At 41.0% G+C, this 22,156-nt stretch overlaps 1 protein-coding gene across 1 annotated transcript in view; it reads right to left on the minus strand.

Annotated features, from left to right (window-relative positions):
• Window positions 1-2,288: 2,288 nt before the first annotated feature.
• Window positions 2,289-22,156, minus strand: part of papss1 (3'-phosphoadenosine 5'-phosphosulfate synthase 1) — a 48,019-nt gene continuing 28,151 nt past the window's right edge. The window contains exons 9-11 of the mRNA XM_043673962.2: window positions 18,386-18,654; window positions 5,974-6,203; window positions 2,289-3,404 (exon numbers count right to left, since the gene is read on the minus strand). Of these exons, the coding sequence (XP_043529897.2) occupies window positions 3,266-3,404; window positions 5,974-6,203; window positions 18,386-18,654 (638 nt within the window). The 3' untranslated portion in view covers window positions 2,289-3,265. The remainder of the gene's footprint in view (window positions 3,405-5,973; window positions 6,204-18,385; window positions 18,655-22,156) is intronic.

Consider the following 22,156-nt stretch of genomic DNA (forward strand, 5'->3'; position numbering starts at 1 on the left):
TAACATCGTGATCACAACACTGTCAAGTCGCTCAATGGAAGAAAACTTCTTTCACATTTCATCTGCTGTTTCCAAGATCGGAAGAAATGGTTTGATAGCAAAATCCTTCAAAATTAATTATTGCACAGCTGTTTAAATAAAATCGATGTTTTGTTTGAGTGTTGCATTGCTGCAGAGGTGTTAATTAATTATACTGATCATGAGAATTCATTTGCAATGATGGATACATAATAGTTAAATGTATGGTGCTGGAAAAGCACAGGTCAGGCAGCAAAAGAGGAGTAGGCGAATCAATGTTTCAGGCATAAGCCCTTCATTACGGCCTGACCTGCTGTGCTCGACTCTGATGTCCAACATCTACAGTCCTCAATTTCCCCGAGATGCATAGTAGTGTCAACCAGTAGCAGCAGCAGATGAAAGATCTGTATTTGTTAACCAGGTAAGTCCAAAATGTCATACAACAGAATACATTCTATTGTGACTCGAAGGTGGTGTCCATTTAAATTGTCACTATTTGAATTATATAATTCACATTCCTCACAGTGCCAGAAACCCGGGTTCAATTCCCACCTCAAGCAACTGTCTGTGTGGGGTTTGCACATTCTCCCCATGTCTGTGTGGGTTTCCTTCCACAATCCAAAAATGTGCAGGTTAGGTGAATTGGCCATGCTAAATTGCCTGTAGTGTTAGATGAAGGGGTAAATGAATGGGTCTGGGTGGATTGCTCTTCGGAGGGTCGGGATTAGTGGGGCAGGAAAAGCACAGCAGTTCAGGCAGCATCCGAGAAGCAGTAAAATCGATGTTTTGGGCAAAAGCTCTTCATCAGGTATTCCTGATGAAGAGCTTTTGCCCAAAACATCGATTTTACTGCTCCTCGGATGCTGCCTGAACTGCTGTGCTTTTCCTGCCCCACTAATCCAGAATCTGGTTTCCAGCATCTGCAGTCATTGTTTTTACCTTCGGAGGGTCGGCGTGGACTTGTTGGGCCGAAGGGCCTTTTCCACACTGTAGGTAATCTAATGTAAATAACTGAGCTACCTTAACAGCATCACTACCTGTAAGTCTTCAAACCTTATTTGAAGCACAAGATGAGAGGTGTTTCTATAGATTACTTATTTACAGAAATAAAGAGCAAGTAGGAGAGATTAAAAATATTGAGCTAAATGTCCAGGATAGAATTCTTATACAGTGAAACTTGTTTGGACTGCCTTGTACGAAGGCAGTTCTGTTTTAATTATCAAATCTTCCAAAACGAAGGTCAGCAAGAAAGTGCCATCAGGGATACATCGTTTAAGTCACCTTAATTAAGTTGGTGAGTTTAGGATGGAGGAAGTCCCATTCAGACCAACTACAACTTCCTACAGTCTCAATTTGCTTGCAACATTGGAATGTTGGGAATGTTTATGGAGAAGGCATCAAATACTGAGAAATTCCCTGGTGGATCCAGGTTTGTTGATCCTCCATGGAAATTGTGGTGGAATACTTTCTGTGAAGGACAGTTCATAGAAAAAGATCACTTATCTGATAACCAAACTGAGGGCTTTTCTTTTGTCACAGACGTTGCAATCATCAATCTATTCAAATAGACATCTTGCTGATTTTATTTAAATTCAAAAATCCCATACATAATTTACAATTAAGTTAAACTGACTCAGCTGCTTTCTGCCATGCGTTTCACCGTTTGGCTGGCTCAAATAAAAAAAAATCTGCCTTTAGCTTTTGGCTAGAGTTAAGCCTCTCAGCTTCTGTTAACAGTCACAAAGAAACATTGCCATGTAAGAATGTAATGGGTTAGGATAGTCATGATTTATTACTGACAATTCCATGGCCTAGCAAGATAGATGTCAAGAATGGGTTTGGCTGGAATGAGTTGCCTGTGGAACCCAGGAGACCAAGCAGGGGATAACAATTGACATGAGATATCATAAAGTTGCAGACACCATGACAATCATACTCTGATGTTACTCAGTATCTGAAGAGAGAGAGAGAGAGAGAGAGAAAAACAGAGAGAGAGAGACAGAGAGAGGGAGATGTGGGGGGTGGTGGAGAGTGCAGACAAAGGAGATAGAGAATGGAGGGAAGAAACACGCCAATAAGAGGCAAGTAAGGAAGATTTTGGTGGAATCCAAACTGGTACGCGCTCTCAAAAATCACAGACAAAAAAGGTTTGAAGCACTTGCAAAGCTGAATCCAAACAACCAAAGAAAACTGTTTTAAGGCTTTCAGTGATTACACCTCCAAAATGCAAAGATGAATTTAGGAACCAAAATGATTCAAAGATCTTCAAGTTGAATGGAACACGGTCTTTATTACTTAGGCATTGACAGATATCAAGTGCACTTTTTAAAACAGTTGCATACAAGGCAATTGTAACTAGTAAATCCACAAATTACAATACCAATCATGCCACAAGCATATCAACTGACTGTACTACATTCAATCTGATGTTTTATGGCCAAGTTTAGAAGCCTTGCAGATTTTTTTCACCGCATTCCCAACGATTAAAAGCAAGACACCATTGAACTTCACCAGGAACACCTTCATTCATGGCGATTTGCTGCAAGTCAGCACAAGTAGCTGGTCCAAAGTAAAAATCAACCGTAAATTTCAAATCACTGTACATATGTCCATTCTAAATCCATCTTCCACGATTTGCAGATTACATTAGCTTAACCGCCAAGGGAATCTCTACAGGAAGAGAGCGTGACGGCTATCTGATTCAAAGTGCTAATGACAGGGATATGTTTAGCAGTATGGCCACTTATCAGCTGACTTGCTGTCATGAATGAAGAATGAAAAGTACAATGTTCATCAGCTTCTTCTTCAAACTCCTGTGTAACTGTATGCACGATAACTGAGTATAAGACAGGTTTCCCTTTTCCCCTCAAATTTAACTACTGTAACTAAAGATAAAACACTGCCCCAAACACAAGATTCAGGACAGAAGGAATGAATAGTTCAAGGTTAGCCAAGCCTACTTTATATTGTACACCCAGCTACCAAATACAGAAACATAATTAAAATTTAACAACAGTTAAACAAAAGCTAAGTAATCTTAGTAAACAATGTCATTCTTAAAAATTGTTCCAATTGAAAACTCAGCCCTTCCGTTATAAAATAAAGCTCATAAGACTTGCGCAGACAGTGATACAGCTTAAGAATGAACACTGGTTTCTAACTAGCGCCAGTACTGCTGGAACACTTGCTGTGTGTGTGGTCCCCTGCTATCAATTAAAGAACTGTTCAGTCTCATCACTGCTCCCATCTAGGCCTTCTCCAAGGATTTGTAATATTCAGTCAGAACTGCCCAGGCTTTCGGTGCCATGAAGCCTTCGGGTGGATTCACTCCTTCCTGTGCCAACTTACGCATGCGTGTTCCAGAGATGAAGTCAAAATCTTCATGACTTTAAATGAGAAAATGAAACACAGGAATTAAACAAAAGGGATCTGAGTCGCTCAATAAAAAATGCATTTTGCATCAAATCCTGTATCTTTAGTTCTAGCATATTTATTTCCTTCATTTCAAACCAAAAAGGCAGTAAACAATTTATATAATAGGCTGGGTGAGACTGTAAAGCTTTCATAGCATGAAGCCAAAACAGCAACTTCTTTAGAGCTAATTCAGTGCAGCCCTTTTCTAATGAGATCACTTCCCTCTTGAAACATCTTTTTAAAGACTTTTTTTGAGGGTTTGTTAGCCTCTAATTTCTCCTTTCTCCCCTTGTGGTAAACCCTGGTTTGCAGCTGAGATGGTGGGTGGGCAATCTGTTTCTAGCCCTCCACCAATGCGATTAACATTGCTTGTTATGAGGCATGCAAGAGCAGCCTAGGGAGCCTTTTCCTATTGGAAAGTACCAGGTCTGCAGATCTCACCTGTATAAAATAATGCAACGGAAACTGGAAATGTAAACCTGCATTCATCACAATGCACTATCACACTGGTGTTTTGCTGAATTTTTTCATTTTAACCCTTTGTGCACTTGTCATTCTGAAGGTAAGAACTTTGAGAACACAAGACTCTCGTTTGCCTGTAACAGTGCTCAAAATAATTTACACCAGTTATTTGTTAGGCAATCATCAAAGTTGGAAAATGTTATTAATTATTAGTGTACACATTCCAACGTAATCTTAGCAGATCCAAGGAGGGACACGATTTGTCTTATCAGACTTGCACTAGCTTTCCGAAAGCGCCTCTTAATTTCCCCATTTCGCCACAGCATTTTCCCTTTCAAGTACATTTCCAATCTTCTAAATAAATATTCTGTAAAATATAGTTCATCTTGTACAGAAGACAGAATGGGTCATTTTACAACTGTACATCACTACTCCTGACCAGGATGGACAAGAGTGAAAACTTCCCAGAATAATCAAGTTCAGAACAGAGAGTGCTTTTATGTAGCTGTCTAGGATTGATCTTATCCACCAGTTCTATTTGTTTGCATTAGCAGACTTTGTAAATACGCTCCATCACCCACCTTAAGAAACCAAGACCTATAAATAGAGAGGCAAGACATTCCACCAAGCGCTTCACTGGAGACTCTCACTGATGTTACCTACACTGATGTTACCTAGTATGGTGACGAAACATCTGAAAACAAACTTTCCAGCTCAGTGAGCTAACTTACATACATAGAATTTGTTTGCTTTGGTGCTTCCTGAGTAAAACGGTGTTTGCCTTAAAATATTGTTTGACTGCAGCTCTTGACCCACTCCCAAATCATTGCCTGATGTAGTGGTGTCAGTAGATGTCCTGCATATTTTCTCTCTATCCAAGACCACAAAGGAGACCTTTCAAGTGAAATACTATGGCACAACTGATGCCATTTTCCTTGTAGTTCATTGCCAACAGCTGGGCCATTGCTCATTGAATTCCAACTTGCACTTTCTCACTATGTCACTATGTACAGAAAGTGAATGAGTAAATAATTTATTTATTGTCACATGTATCTTCAAGATACATTGAGAAATTTGGTCGCCACAATCTGGTGCTATTTTGAGTTACAATAAGTATAAAAATAAATTACTTCAATAAGAATTTCTCTTCTGTTCATCAAGGTATCTGCAAGGTGTTCCATCCCTCGAGGAGTCCGGCTCCAGGAATAACAACGACAATGCCGTGACTCCAGGACACAACAGCACCGAGCGCCACTACCACCACTAGGAGTCCCAGTCCAGAGAAAACAATACCACCAGCCTTGAGCACATTGGCTCTGATGAACCTGAACACCATCTACCGTGCCAGCACCATCTCAGAGTATCATCTGCCTATAGCAACTTAACGCCCAGTACAACTGTACAAGACACAGGAGCAGCAGAACACCATTGATCCCAATAATGGCATATCAATACTTCAGGTTGATTTATTGATTTTTGATCGGTCATAAAAAAAGTCCTCCATTTTAACGGATCCCATTGAGTCTGCATGCCTTAAATATAAGTATCTACCTAGCAGAGGGCTCTTGTGACACAGTGGTAGCGCCCCTACCTCTCAGCCAGGAGACCATCTGCTCCAGAGGCAAGTAATTACATCAGTGTACAGGTTGAGTAAAAATAGCTAGAGATCTGCACTGGTAATCAGGCAGACAATGCCCCAGTACTTACTGAAATATTATGTTGTACTGGATACAGTACTCCAAAATTAAGGTCATGTGGCAATGGGAAAGCTGCTAAAGCACAGTGCATTTCTGCAAAACGTATTGGCAGCAAATTTAGCTGTTTTATTACAAGGTTTGAACTAAGTGAAGTTAATGCTGCAATTTAAACGATAAACATATCATCCATATATGAAGTGTTCAGTTGTTTCAGCTGGCCCGGGTGGATGAACTGCTTTACAATATTTCCCTTATTAAAAAGGTTATTATATTTTCCCTCCATTATATCTGCTTTTACAAGCCCAAGAGGAACCTCTAACTTCTAAACAGTCATGATGACTGAAGCAATTGCATTCACCATGCAACAAAATCCCATACTTACTGTTCAGGGTCATAATAGTCCATGCATTTTTTCACCTTGTTGTAGGCAGCGACGCGAAATGGGATGATTTCCAGGGACAGGAGGCCTGGGGCCATGGTCAGAACCTTTGCCCCATGCGTTGGTTCATACAGGTCCTTCTTAGTCTCTGGATGAGGCATACCTGCAGGGTCTCGGCCCACTATGTAGAAGTTAGCCCCTGCAATCATGCGGGATCTGCAGTGCCATTGAACCTGCAATGAGAAACATGTGCAATGTTTGAATTAAACAAAATTAAACTGCTCATTTTTCCTGGTTTTTACGAAGCAACAAACTTGTATTTTGATAATAAAAATCAAATGAAAGCTCAAGTTTTGAAACTTCAAGCCTGTTTTCCAATAACCTTTCCTTTGATCTGGCCTCAGGTACATTTGTTCGCCAGACTGTGCAAAAGATCCACTTAATTACCTCAATATACAAGAAGCGAATTGCTCATCAAATCACTGATAATTCTTTAAATTTCCAAAAGGATAAGACATTTCTCCCCAAAGTTCCCTGAACTGTTGTTATGCAGATGCTGACGTGGGTCACAATGCTGTTTATCAAATATGGGAGAAAGTGAGGACTGCAGATGCTGGAGATCAGAGTTGAGACTGTGGTGCTGGAAAAGCACAGCAGTTCAGGCAACATCCGAGGAGCAGGAGAATTGACGTTTCGGGCATAAGTCCATCACCAGGATGATGGAGAGCTTATACCCAAAATGTCCATTCTCCTGCTCTTCTTTTCCAGCTCCCCACTCTCGACTCTGTTCATCAAATATCTACGTTTTAAATCTGAGGTATTTACCTTGTCTATGTCTCGTTTTTATGGTGGTGCACTTTAATTAAAACCTACTAAGAGCTACAACTGGGAACCAACAGGGCAGAGGAATCAACAGGTATTTTGCAATGTCTTTGTCAGAGTGGATACAAGCTAACATTCCAAAAATAGCTGTAGATCAGGAAATGGGAGGGAGAAACTCAAGCAAATACCAATCACCAACAAAATGGCACTGAGCAAATTATTGCAGTTGCAGGGCGACGAGTCCCCATATCCTGATGGACTTCATTTGTCGGCTTTGAAAGAAGTGGTTAGCAACCTCACCCTTGACAACTGATTCTAAAATTTTACCAAACAAGCGAGATCAGGCTAACCAGCCTGGAATTTACTGTCTTCTGCCTTCCTCCTTTCTTAAACAAGGTGTTACAGTAGCCATGGACCCGGCATGACTCACTTTCTGAAAGGTCACCACCAATGTTTCCACAATCTCCTCTGCTATCTCCTTCAGAATTCTGGGCTGTAGTCCATCTGGTCCAGGTTATTTGTCTACCTTCAGACTTTTCAGCTTCCTCAGAACCTATTCCTTGGTGACTGCCATTGCACTCACCTCTGCTCACCTACTCGTGAAGTTCTGGTATGTTTCTAGTGTCTTCCACTGTAAAAACTGATGCAAAGTACCTATTCAGTTCCTCCACCACTTTTTTGTTATCCATTACTACCACTCCAGCCTCATTTTCCAGTGGTTCACTGACCACTCTTGCCTCTCATATTTTCGATACATAAAATAACCTCTTGCAATCTTTTTATATGTACAGTTTTATATAACGAGCTGGCTTAACTACATATTTCATCTTCTCCCCCTTATTGTTTTTTTGATTGTCCTCTGTTGGATTTTAAAAGGCTTCCCCCTAATTTTCACCACATTGTACGCTTTTTCTTTTGTTTCTTAGCTGTTGCTGACTTCACCTATCAGTCATGGTGGCCTCATCCTCCGGTCAGTATGTTCCTTCTTCCACAGCTTGAATTTCTGCAGTGTCTCCCGAATTACTCCCAGAAACTCTTGCCATTGCTGCTCCACCATAGATTCATACAACATGGAAACAGACCCTTTGGTCCAATCAGTCCATGCCGACCATGTTCCCAAACTAAACCAGTCCCACCTGCCTGAGCTTGTCCTATGGCTTTTCCTATACATGTACTTACTCAAATGTCTTTTAAATGTCATAACTGTACCCGCATGCACTACTTTCTCTGGCAGATCATTCCACACATGAACCACTGTGTAAAAATGTTGGCCCTAATGTCCTTTTTAAATTTTTCTCTTCCCACTTAAAAATATTCCCCCTAGTTTTGAACTCCTCCTCCCTCGGGAAAAGACCCTTGTCATTCACCTGATCTAAGACCCTCATGATTTTGTAAACCTCTGAGGTCACCCCTCAACCTCCTAAACTGAGTGCACTCTTTCCAGTCTATTTTTATATCTCAAACCTTCCATTCCCAGCATCATCCTGGTGAATCTTTTTTGAACCCCCTCCAGTTTAATAATATCCTTCATATAACAGGGCAACCAGAACTGCACACAGCACTCCATTAGAGGCCTCACCAATGTCCTGTACAACCTACTCCTATACTCAAGTCTGAGCATTGAATGCAAGCGTATTAAACACCTTCTTAATCCCTGTCTGTCTGTGACGTAAATTTTAAGGAATTATGTATCTGAACCCCTAGGTCTTCCTGTTCTACAACACTACCCAGGGCTCTATCATTAATTGTATAAGTCCTGTCTTTGTTTATATTACCAAAATGAAATACCTCACATGTATCCAAATTAAACTCCATCTGCCATTCCTCAGCCCATTGACCCAATTGATCAAGATCTCTTTGTAATCTGAGGTAAACTTCACTGTCCACTGTACCACTTGTTGTGGTGTCATCTGCAAACTTACTATCCATGCCTCTGGCCAAATGGAATACAGTGTGGGAAAATATGCAATTGCTCATTTTGGCAGGAAGAATGAAAAGAAAGCATGTTATCTAAACTGTCAGAGATTACAGAGCTCCAATATGCAGAGGGATCTGAGTATCCTTGTTCATGAACTGCAAAACATTAGTGCACATTCCTCCCACAGTCCAAAGATGTGCAGGTCAGGTAAATTGGCTATGCTAAATTGCCCGTAGTGTTAGCTAAGGGGTAAATGTAGGGGTATGGGTGGGTTGCGCTTCGGCGGGTCGGTGTGGACTTGTTGGGCCGAAGGGCCTGTTGCCACACTGTAATGTAATCTAATCTAATCTAAAATCTAAACATTAAGAGCAAGTGACTCAAAAAGCCAACAGTGTGTCATCATTTACTGCAATGGGAATGGAATACAAAAATGGGGGCATGGGGGGTGTTTATGCTTTGGTTATACATGATGCTCACGACACCATACTTGAACTGTAGTGACAGTATTGGTCCCCTTGATTAAGGATGGATGTAAATCCACTGGAAGTGGTTCAGAGTAAGTTTAGTTGATTACTACCTGGAAAGGGTGGGTTGTCTTATAAGGAATGGTTAGACAGGCTAGACTTGTGTCTACTAGAGTTTAGAAGAGGCAAATTGATCCTGAAGGGTCTAGATAGGGTATATCTATGAAGGATGTTTCCTCTTGTAGGGGCATCTAGAACAATGGATCACTCTTGAAATAAGGGGTGATCCATTTTAAGCAAAGATAAGGTAAGTTTTTTTCTGAGATGGTTGAGTCTTTGGAATTCTCTTCCCAAATAAGCAGTGGAAGAGTCTTTGAATACTTTTAAGGTGTAGGTAAATAGATTCATGATTAACTAGGAACTGAAATTTACTGGAGATAGCCAGGAAAATGGAGCAATTGCATCAAACACAATCTTGTTGAATGGTAGAGTACGCAAGGGGCTGAGCAGTCAGCTCCTAATTCACACATTCACATGTTCTCATAGATCTAAAAAACAAATGCTCAGAGCGATGTGAGCATACTCTACAAAGTGTAAAATAACGACATTCTCTCAAAATCGACCAACCGACATCACTTCCTATCAAGGAAGCTTGAGACGACATGTATCTTGACCAGTCAAGTCTGGCTGCCTATTTTACACCTTTCCCCAATTGTCTTTTCATAGAAGTAACCAATGAAGAACAATCTAACTTGCCAGCTCTCTCAGGGGCTTTCTAGCTAATCCCACTGTAACTGATCTGCTAATAAACATCTCCACAGCTTTCTAATGAATATCAGAAAGCTATCAAAACTGTAGAACATACACAAAATAAGGACTTCAGTAATTTCTTTCTTTATCCATCAAGGTTATATCATCACAGTGAAGATACTGTTAAGAAGCCTAAGAAAAGAATATGATGAAATAAGTATTTTTAGTGTGTCACTTTACTGCATGGATAGAGAGCTCCTAAATCTTTGTTATATTTTGACTACAAACTATTTTGCATTAAATATCCTAACTTGTGTGACAATATACTCAGCAGCATCTAAATGAGGAAAGTGCTGAACCATAAGGACAAAACTTAAGAATTGCTAGAAAAGGAAACAATTCTCTCAAAATCTTCTATCTTGCACTCATTAAGACGACTCACAAGAAATAATAAAGGGAAAACAACATTTATACAGTTTGTGAAGAGACAGCTGACTAGATGACAAGTAGAGGTGCTACCATGGAAAATGCACCAGTTAATAATGACTGACCAGTAACTTGGGTGGCACGGTGGCTCAGTGGTTAGCACTGCTCCCTCAGAGCACCAGGGTCCCAGGTTCAATTCCAGCCTTGTTGTGCATGTCTGTGTGGAGTTTGCACATTCTCCCAGTGTCTGTCTGGGTTTCCTCCGGGTGCTCCGGTTTCCTCCCACAGTCCAAAGATGTGCAGGTCAGGTGAATTGGCCATGCTAAATTGTCCACAGCATTAGGTGCATCAGTCAGAGGGAAATGGGTCTGGGTGGGTTACTCTTTGGAGGGTCGGTGTGGACTTGTTGGGTCGAAGGGCTTGTTTCCACACTGTAGGGGAATCTAAAAACTCCGAAAATAACTGGCAGTGAATCTCTGGGTGACTCCCTGACTAGAGTCAACTTGTCTGTTCTGAAATTTAAATAAAATTTGGTAGTTAACTGTCAGTCATTATCTCGTGCATTCACGAAGGCAACATCTCTACAGATTTGAGACCACCTGCCACCTGAATGAAAAGATGACTTTTTTTCCCAGCAACACAATTTCTGCATTAAAGTTCCCAAAACCTAAGAAGATATGAGGTAAATATTTCAGTCGAGGTATCTAAAGTCGACAGGTGTATTGAAAGACATGTGCAAAAACTGTATGCTTTTGAAAAATGAGACTAAAGTACAACAGTTTAATTGTTGTATCTATGAATATTGAAGGCAGTGAGTATTGAAGAGGGGAAATCCAAAGGCAGGTGTTGTTTAAGGACTGTATAGGACCTGGGAGGCCATGTTGTGGCTGCATAGGACATTGGTTAGACATTTTGGAATAGTGTGTGCAATTCTGGTCTCCTTCCTATAGGAAGGATATTGTGAAATGTGAAAGGGTTCAGAAAAGATTTACAAGGATGCTGCCAGAGTTTGAGCTATAGAGAGAAGCTGAATAGGTTGGGGCTGTTTTCCCTGGAGCATTGGAAGCTGAAGGGTGACCTTATAGAGGTTTATAAAATCACATGGGGTATGGATAGAGCCTTTCCCTGGGTGACAGGGGAAAGATTTAAAGGGGACCTAAGGGCAACATTTTCATTGAATGAGCTGCCAGAAGTTGTTGTGGAGGCTGGTACAATTCCAACATTTAAAATATATCTGAATAGGTTATGAATATGAAGGCATTTAGAGGGATATGGGCCAAGTGCTGGCAAATGGAACTAGATTAGGTTAGGATATCTGGTCGGCATGGACATGCCGGACCGAAGGGTCTGTTTCCGTGCTGTACACCTCTATGACTTTGTCTAAAAGACAAAAATGTAGAACAAGAGGCAGAGGAAGCTGAAAGAATGTTCTCTGGTCAGACTGCACCTTGAATAAGGAAACAGGGTTGGCTGACAAAGGATGATAAGTCTGGAGTACAGAAAAGGTTGATTACTAGTGTCACATGCCAAGATTATTAAACAGGACTGGACAGACCTGGATCATTCAACCAGAAAGGCAGCATGACAAATTATATGTTACAAGCAGAGAAAATAGTTAAGGGAATGGACAATTTAAAAGAGAGGGCACTGTTAAATATAACTCTTAAATATAACTTCTCCAGTCCAAAGATATGTAAAATCTTAAATAATTTTCTGCTGTTCTTTACATTCCATCCAATCGTCTGACCTACCACTCATCATTACAGTTACATGCTTTTTCCTTAAGAGTCATAGAGATGTACAGCATGGAAACAGACCCTTCGATCCAACCTGTCCATGCTGACCAGATATCCCAACCCAATCTAGTCCCTCCTGCCAGCACCCGGCCCATATCCCTCCAAACCCTTCCTATTCATATACCCATCCAAATGCCTCTTAAATGTTGCAATTGTACCAGTCTCCACCCACTTCCTCTGGCAGCTCATTCCATACACATACCACCCTCTGCATGAAAAAGTTGCTTCTTTAGTTAATCAAGGATAATGGGTCTAGCTCTTGGAAGTTTTCTGTATGTTAGGTATTTACAAATTCTGAGTATTCTGAAATATCCCCTTAAATGCCTGCCACAGTTTATTATTAATGTATCCCCTAGCCTAGTGTCCCAATGTATTTCAATTCTCTCCACCAGCATCCCACAGATTTGCCCTTATTTAAATTTAAAATATCATAGGCTGGCACCAAGTCTTCCCTCTTCAAACTGAATTGGGGCAGTATGCTGGCTCAGTGGTTAGCACTTCTGCATCACAGCGCCAGGGGCTTGGGTTCAATTCCACCCTTGGGCAACGGTCTGTGTGGAATCACAGAATCCCTAGTGTGGAAACATTTGGCCCAACAAGTCCATACTGACTCTCAGAGGAGTATCCCACCCACACCCATTCCCCTGTGTTATTACTTTACTTTTCCTATGACTAATACACCTAATCTACACATCCCTGAACACTATGGACAATTTAGCACAGCCAAATCACCTAACCTGCACATCTTTGGACTGTGGGAGGTAACCGGAGCACCTGGAGGGAATCCACGCCGACACAGGGATGACGTCTGTGTGGAGTTTGCACAGTCGCCAGAGGCCAGAATTGAACTGGGTCCCTGTCACTGTGAGGTAGCAGTGTTAATGACTGAGGCGGCATTGGTGCGTTCTCCCTGCGTCTGTGGGGATTCCCTCTGGGTGCTCTGGTTTCCTCCCACAGTCCAAACATTTGCAGGTGTTTTAAAAAAAATTCTCAAGGTCAGGTTCGTAGGAGAGTAGTCTGACACAGAACAAACGACCAAGAGGCGAGACTGCTAGAATATGGGCATTTTATTCCCCGCAGTGTCGCACAACGGGTCTGGCTTATACTCACTCTACATGTTACAAAAACTGGGAGCCGTCAGTTCTCGTAGAGCGGTTGCCAACAACCCACGCTCGGCGGTTAAACGTAACCCCGGAGCAGACTCACCGAACTGGAGACTTTTCCAGCTGATATACTCCCTTCCAGATATAAACATTCATGTGAACAGCAGAGCAAGGCTAAAAAACACATTCCATTCTGGTTACATACAGATAAGAAGATTCACACGGGACTAAGCAACACCTCCATTCTGGTTAGATTCACACATGTATTGGGACATAATTTTTAACCGTTTCACCACATTCCACTGCTTGGAATTTTACACCACATTCCACTGCTTGGCCCAATACATGTGTTACATTATGCTTAATTCAGTTCAATTCGTTTCAGTTAATTTCAGTTCAGTCAATTCAGTGTAATTCAATTCAGTTCCGTCCATTTCAATTCAATTTAGCTCAGTTCCATTTTGTTCCGTTCAATTTGATTCACTTCAGTTCCACTCAGTTCAGTTCAGTTCAATCCCATTCAATTCTGTTAACTCCGCTTCAGCCTTTTGGACATGCCCACATCCTCCGCTGTACCCCAGGCAAGGGGTTCTTCGGCAGGACTGGGATCCTTTCTCAAACAAACTGCCACGTACATGCCCACATCCATGCCATCCCGGGACGGTCGGGACCTCCACAGTTTGTTCTTCTGGTTTCTTAGTCGTTTTCCAAAACATTGTTCTGTATCAAAATCTCTCCTCAATTGCGATTGATCCTGCCGACTACGCCAAATGTTTTAAAAAAAATTCTCAAGGTCAGGTTCGTAGGAGAGTAGTCTGACACAGAACAAACGACCAAGAGGCGAGACTGCTAGAATATGGGCATTTTATTCCCCGCAGTGTCGCACAACGGGTCTGGCTTATACTCACTCTACATGTTACAAAAACTGGGAGCCGTCAGTTCTCGTAGAGCGGTTGCCAACAACCCACGCTCGGCGGTTAAACGTAACCCCGGAGCAGACTCACCGAACTGGAGACTTTTCCAGCTGATATACTCCCTTCCAGATATAAACATTCATGTGAACAGCAGAGCAAGGCTAAAAAACACATTCCATTCTGGTTACATACAGATAAGAAGATTCACACGGGACTAAGCAACACCTCCATTCTGGTTAGATTCACACATGTATTGGGACATAATTTTTAACCGTTTCACCACATTCCACTGCTTGGAATTTTACACCACAGCAGGTTAGGTAGATTGACCATGCCAAATTGCCCATAGTATCCGGGGATGTGCAGGCTAGGTGGGTTAGCCATGAGAAATGCAGGGTTACAGGGGTAGGTGGACGAGTTGCTCTTTGGAGAGTTGATGTGCACTCGATGGGCTGCATGGCCTGCTCCCATAATGTAGGGATTCTATGATTCAATGAATGTAAAATTCAGTTGTATTGTTGTTGCTGCTACCTAGTGCTGCCCTTACACTGAAGTCATTAATTAATCCTGCAGCATTACACAATACCGAGTCCGGTATAACCTGGTCTCTGGTTGGTTCCAGAACCTGTTGCGCTAAGAAAAACTTTCTAAAGCATTCTGAAAACTCATCCATGGTTCCATTTACTTGTCAGTTTAAATATGCTGAATGTCAACTGCAAGATTAAACGCTGTGGCATCTAACCATCACATTAGAAGCTCATACTTATTCAGCTTTGTCACCTTGATTTCATGATAAAGCATGTACTAAAGTTAAACAATATAGGTTCAAGTCTCAAACCCCACTCTAGGTGTTTGAGTATATAACCAAGGCAGAAATTCCAGTAATGAAATACTAAGGGGGTACATTGTGTTGTCTAAAGTGCAATTAATGCAGTTAAGACATGAAACTGATGCGCCATCAGTTGTTTCACATGAATGTGATAAATCGACATGCATTTATTTTAAAAGCAGGGGAATTGCCCTGCTAACCTGGCTAGTATTCAATCTTCAATTAACACTGAAAAGAGTTTTGAGTAGAAGTAATGTCAGAAAATACAGTTTAGGCAGCAATCACTCCAGAGAAACCAGTTAACATTTCAATTGGATGACCTTTCACAAGAACACATTCTAGCCACCTTTAGATTCCCTACAGTGCGGAAACAGTCCCTTTGGCCCAACCAGTCCACACCGACCCTCTGAAGAGTAACCCACCCAGATCCATTCCCTCTGACTAATGCACCCAAGACTGTGGGCAATTTAGCATGGCCAATTCACCTGACCTGCACATCTTTGGATTGTGGGAGGAAACCGGAGCACCCAGAGGAAACCCACGCAGACACGAGGAGAACATGCAAACTCCACACAAACAGTTGCCCGAGATTGGAATCGAACCTGGGTCCCTGGTGCTGTAAGGCAGCAGCACTAACCACTGTGCTACCGTGCTGCCCCTACTGTACCGTTTTTGTGTTTATTTCAACAGCGGGGGGGAGAAACAAAGCCTAAAACTGTGGAAGAAGTTATATAAATAAGTGTTAATTCTATTTTTAATTTGGCTATAATGAAAACACTTAATCTGAATTGGGCATCTCCTCTACAAATGGGGTATGTCCCCTGTATAGTCTGGTAAATGTGCTTTCGCACAATGACTATGGTGGCATCAAGTCATTGTTTTAATTGCTACAATGGACAGAACTGATTCCCTGCCTCACTACGTCCCTAAAAAATGCAAAGACTTAAGTAGAATGTATTTGCTCACTGCACTTTTTAAAAGTGAATTATTTACAGTATTGCACTCTAGGTGTGAAATGTCCTGTTCTCAATATGCTGTTTTGTTGTTCAGAATGCCAAGCACACCAGACCAATCTGCCATCTGTACAGACTACCAGTACAGGATGTAGAGACTGCCAAACCCACATATTTGGCAGTAACAAGAAAGTTTTGCCACAAACTATTCTGGAAATGGGACTTTATGGGTGGATTCAACAACAGAAAAATAGTGAACACATTGCTTTCATTAGGCAAAATCTGTGCTTGGAAGCATCAATGTGGCAACAGACACATTGTATGCTCAATGTAATAGCAATTCATACATGCAACTAGCTGCTTAAGGGCTGGCAACCTTAGGAGTTGTTCTAGAACTTGGAAATGGTGTCTTAATTTTACTCCTACAGGAATAGTTCAATGTGATGGCTTGATAATGACTTGAGAAACTGGGAAGAAGCTTGTATGGATATCTAGTCAAATGTGTTGTTAACATGTCTCATTGTGTTGACTTCTTAGCTTATTCAAGAGGACACCATTTGATGGCCAGTAGGAAATGATCAAACACACTAACGAAGAACACTCCAGGGAAGGGGAGACATCTCAACCCAGCTCGTAACATCACCTCATTGTTGAATCACTCATTATGAGAAGCCTTGAAGCTAATCCCTTTGCACTTGAGAAAGTACTAAATTAAATCCATTAACAATGACTACATTTTGATTTCTTATTTAAAAAAAACTGAGTCAAATATGTAATTACGCGATTGTCTCATACTTACAATCTTTTGAATTTACCCATCTACAATTCTATTTCAGCTTTCAAACAGCATCAACTGACTATGGTGAGAATGAGGGGAAGCAAAAAAAAAAAGAAAAACTGGATGATTTCAGGTTCAAAATAGCCATACTACATTCTTCAAAACATAAGCCTTTGAAATTGAATGCTAGATTGTTGACGCAAAACACTCAAGTAAGGGAACTGACCGTTTTATTAACAATAGAACTCAACAATTTTAAACAATAGTAAAGTTCATTTCAAGTAACACAGTGGGAGATCAAGTAGCAAAATTATACCATATAGGAGATGGTTACTCAACCTATTGTCCCTTTGCCCATCTTTGAAAGAGCTATCTAATTCGTCCTCTAGCTCCTTACTCCTTACCCAACATCCTACAATGCTTTTCTATCATACTGAGAATATAGGTTATTGGGTCATGTCTTGCAATGTTAATTTGGGCCACTGGGAGGACTGTAAGTCACTAACCTAAAACATTACAGACAAAAACACATTTATGCATTAAAAGCATAATACCACAAAATTACACAGTATGTATTTATAATAATTATAACATAAATCAAGTAGACTGTCTCCATTTGCATGCATACCTTCCAGCTGCTTTAGGCTTGCAAAAATGTGTTTTCTTAAAAAGTAAACACTACCTCTATTGTTTCCATTTTAAGTTCCTCACTTAGCTTCTTTTGTGGGCCTTATATTAGAGCCCTTCTCCTTTAAAAATGATTTAAGTGTATCTTAAATTGATTGTTCAGAAGGACATCAATTAAAGTAACCCAGGATCTTGAATGTCTGGCAGCCTTGGCAGGTGAAACACAGCAAGTTCAAAAATAACTAATCACATTTGGGCAGAGGATTACACCGAGCCTTTCATATTTTGTGTGTACTATGTGCCTAATGTAAATGGCTAAACTTCACTGGTACACCATATCTGGTCAGGCTCATGCCCTTGTACACAGCCTGAAGTCAATACTGCACTGAGGGTTAGTTAGTAAAATTTAAGGAACACAATAGTTTTAATTTTGTCTCTCTTCTAGAAATTTCTAAAATTAACTGCTGGCACGTGCAAATTAATCCAGACGAGTTTTAAGTAGAGAAAATCATGGAAGAAATCAATCTATATTCAAAATATTGTAGAACACCGCCTAAGTGTTCATTTAGCAAATGAGATTTCAATTTACAGAATTACTTCAAAACTATAAAAAGACTTATAGAATTACAATAACTTATATACTGTATGATGCAAATGTATGAAATCAAAAAATGGTCAGATTTTAATTTAATCAAAGCTAATTGTTAATAGACAGTGCACAGGAAGATTTGAGAAATGTTTGCTGATCAACTTTGCACTAACCCAATGATGGGCATATTCTCTGACTCTCGAAAGCACAACAATACAACAGGCCTGATGACTGAATGGCCTTACTCTCTGCTGTAAGATTCTATAATTACTCCAAAAAATAAAATGAATTGCTCAAGAGGCAGACGGCACAAGTCTGTATAGACACTCAATAACACATTGGGAAAACAGATTAATGGTCACACTTCAAGTGGCACAATATACTGCTACTTCAGGGATAAAGATAATTCATTACAAAACGGGGGAAGGGGGGGCAAAATAAGTCACCTCAGTTGGTCCAGCATACATCATGGGAGATGGGAAGATGGCCACGACAGTAGACTCTTGTTTAAGTACCCTCTCTTCCAATACAGCAGCATGCTGCTTCATTCTCCATAATAAGGGTACATCATCATCTTTCGTCCAACCACCTAGTGGATGAAGAAGAAGAACTGGACGCCTATAGCCACGTTCAATCAACTGTTGAAAGGTATCCTGCATCAATAGAGCATGCCCATTGTGCACTGGGTTGCGTAGCTGAAATGCGAAGACAGCATCTAAAGGAATGAAAACAATTAGGGCAAATTTAACTCTACCTTAGAAACTTACTTCAACATCACTGCCACTCCCTGTCAACAATTTCAAGGTTGATCTACAAATGAGCCGTCAGTCAAGTTCCCTGTCACAGCATACCATATATTTCATGACCTGGAGTTTCCACTCAATTGCACTGATTTCTTTGGCACAGTTTTCCTCCACTGGCATAAACGATTACAGAATTTTAAAATGTAAACTGTATTCAATGCACTTTTATGTTTTTGCAATCACTTTTTCTCTAGTTTTAAAAGCATCCCGCTAGAGGAAGTACGCACCCAGAAAACTGGTCACACCCTCAGCCCCAGACTGAATTAATCACCATTCGGAGTTTCTACTCGTGCTGATTTACAGGCAGTTGAGGGGGATCCAAGAGCTGAATTGAATCGTTATAGCATCAAAACACTAATAGACAGGTGTCAAACTGTTTTCCAATTAATTTGCTTGACAATTTATTAATGAAATAACCATTATACCCCAATCCAACCAGGCCATTGCTCATTGGGTAATAAATCAAGGCTGTGGTTTAATGCGCTTATTTTGTAATAAGCACCTACTTACATCTCTGTTAATCAACATTTCCAATATAGAATTAAAGCCGAGCAGAATTGCCCTGGTGTCCAATGAATACAGATTGCTGCTGAATGACGAGGGAGGCAAAGGCAAATTTCAGCTGCTGCTCCTTAGAAAGTGTTTCAATAACTTTGTTTGAGAGTTCAATGAGAACCTGCCATAAAGTCAGAGTCATAGATAAGTACAGCTTCAGTCTAACTCATCCATGCTGTCAAGATATCCTAACCTAATCTAGTCCCATTTGCCAGCACTTGGTCCATATCCTTGTAAACACTTCTTATTCATATACCCAAGCAGATGTCTTTTAAATGCTGCAATTGTACCAGCCTCAATCACTTTCTCTGGTAGCTCATTCCATGCATGCACTGAGTGAAAATGTTGCACCTTAAGTCTCTTTTATATCTTTCCCCTCTAACTCTAAACCTATGCCCTCTACTTCTGGATGCCCCCAACCCAAGGAAAATATCCATGCCCCTCATGATTTTATAAACCTTTAAGGTCACCTCTCAGCCTCTGACGCTCCAGGGAAAACAGCTCCAAACTGTTCAGCTTCTCCCTACAGCTGAAACCCTCCAACCCTGGCAACATTCTTGTAAATCTTTTCAGAACCCTTTCCAGTTTCACAACATCCTTCCGATAGGACAGAGACCAGAATTGTACTCAATATTCCAAACATGGCCTAACAAACATCCTCTAGTCGCAACATGACCTCCCAACTCCTGTATCAATACTCTGACCAATAAAGGAAAGCATACCAAACGCCACCTTCACTATCCAATCTACCTGCGACCCTTCTTTCAAGGAACTATGGACCTACACTCAAAGGTCTCTTTGTTCAGCAACATTCCCCAGGACCTTACCATTAAGTGTATACGTCCTGCTCTGATTTGCTTTTCCAAAATGCAGCACCTCACATTTATCTAAATTAAGGTCCATTTGCCACTCCTCAGCCCATTGGCCCATCTGATCAAGTTCCCTTTGTAATCTGAGGTAACCTTCTTCACTGTCCACTACACCTCCAATTATGGTGTCATCTGCAAATTTACTAACTATACCTCCTATGCTCACACCAAAATCATTTATACAAATGATGAAAAGTAGCAGACCCAGCACCAAGCCTTGTGGCACTCTGCTGGTCACAGGCCTCCAGCCTGCAAACCACCCCTCCACCACCACCTTCTGTCTTCTACCTTTGAGCCAGTTCTGTATCCAAATGGCTAGTTCTCCCTGTATTCCATGAGATCTAACCTTGCTAACGAGTGTCCCATGGGGAACCTTGTCGAACGCCTAACTGAAGTTCATATAGATCACGTCCACCATTCTGCCCTCATCAATCTTCTTTGTTACTTCTTCAAAAAACTCAATCAAGTTTGTGAGACATGATTTCCCACACACAAAGCAATACTGACTATCTCTGATCAGTCCTTGCATTTCCAAATACATGTACATCCTGTCCCTCAGGATTCCCTCCAACAACCTGCCCATCACTGAGGTCAGGCTCACTATTCTATAGTTCCCTGGCTTTTCCTTACCACCTTTCTTAAACAGTGGCACCATGTTAGCCAACTTCCAGTCTTTTGGCACCTCACCTGTGACTATCAATGATACAAATATCTCAGCAAGGGAACCAGCAATCACTTCTCTAGCTTCCCACAGAGTTCCAGGGTACACCTGATCAGGTCCTGGGGATTTATCCACTTTTATGCATTTTAAGACATCCAGCACCACCTCTTCTATAACATGGACATTTTTCAAGATGTCACCATCTATTTCCCAACATTCTATATCTTCCATGTCCTTCTCTACAGTAAACACTGATGCAAATTAATCGTTTATTATCTCCCCGATCTCCTGCGGCTCCACACATAGGCTGTCTTGCTGATCTTTAAGGGGCCCTATTCTCTCCTTAGTTACCCATTTGTCCTTAATGTACTTACCAAATACTCTTTGGATTCTCTTTAACCCTATTTGACAAAGCTATCTAATGTCCTCTTTTTGCCCTCCTGAGTTCCCTCTTAAGTATACTCCTAATATCTTTATACTCTAAGGATTCTCTTAATTTCTCTTGTCTATACCTGACATATGCTTCCTTCTTTTTCTTAACTAAAACCTCAATTTCTCTAGTCATCAGCATTCTCTACACCTACCACCCTTTCCTTGCACCCAAATAGGAATGTACTGTCTCTGGACTTTCGTTATCTCATTTTTGAAGGTTTCGCATTTTCTAGTCATCCCTTTACCTGTGAACATCTGCCCCCAATCAGCTTTTGAAAGTTCTTGCCTAATACTGTCAAAATTAGCCTTCCTCCAATTTAGAACTTCAACTTTTAGATCTGTCTATCCTTTTCCATCACTACTTTAAAACTAATAGAATTATGGTCGCTGGCCCCAAAGTGTTCCCCCGCTGATGCCTCAGTCACCTGCCCTACCTTATTTCTCAAGAGTAGGTCAAGTTTTGCACCTTGTGTCCATGACAGATGAATGTTTTTAACAAATGTCACAGATGATTGCTCAAACATTTCTTTTCCTTGAAGTGCAGTTTCTCTTTATTTTTTAAAACTCCAGAACTAAATATCAACAACACCTGAAGAGATCCTAGCAGGTGAATGCCTCATGGTGCCAGTGATAAAGATCGAACTTGCCCTGCTGTGTGGACCTGCCATTGCCAGCATTGGTGCACAAGAAGGGACATTTTACCTGTGCAATGCTGAGCAAACAGAGACTGTGTACCAACTATGCCAGGAAGATGTCCTTGTGTGCAGAGAGACTGAATGTTACCAAGAATGACTATTGCAGTGGTCAACTGCATCAAAGAAATTGAACAGTTCATTTACAGAACAAATCTAAATGGTCTTCACCCTGTAAAGGTGTTGTGTGCCAGTTTGATTCCAG

The sequence above is a fragment of the Chiloscyllium plagiosum genome, unplaced genomic scaffold (genome assembly GCF_037043375.1).
Source record: "Chiloscyllium plagiosum isolate Xiang-an unplaced genomic scaffold, Cpla_swu_hap1 HiC_scaffold_36, whole genome shotgun sequence".
In the NCBI taxonomy this organism is placed as follows: domain Eukaryota; kingdom Metazoa; phylum Chordata; class Chondrichthyes; order Orectolobiformes; family Hemiscylliidae; genus Chiloscyllium; species Chiloscyllium plagiosum.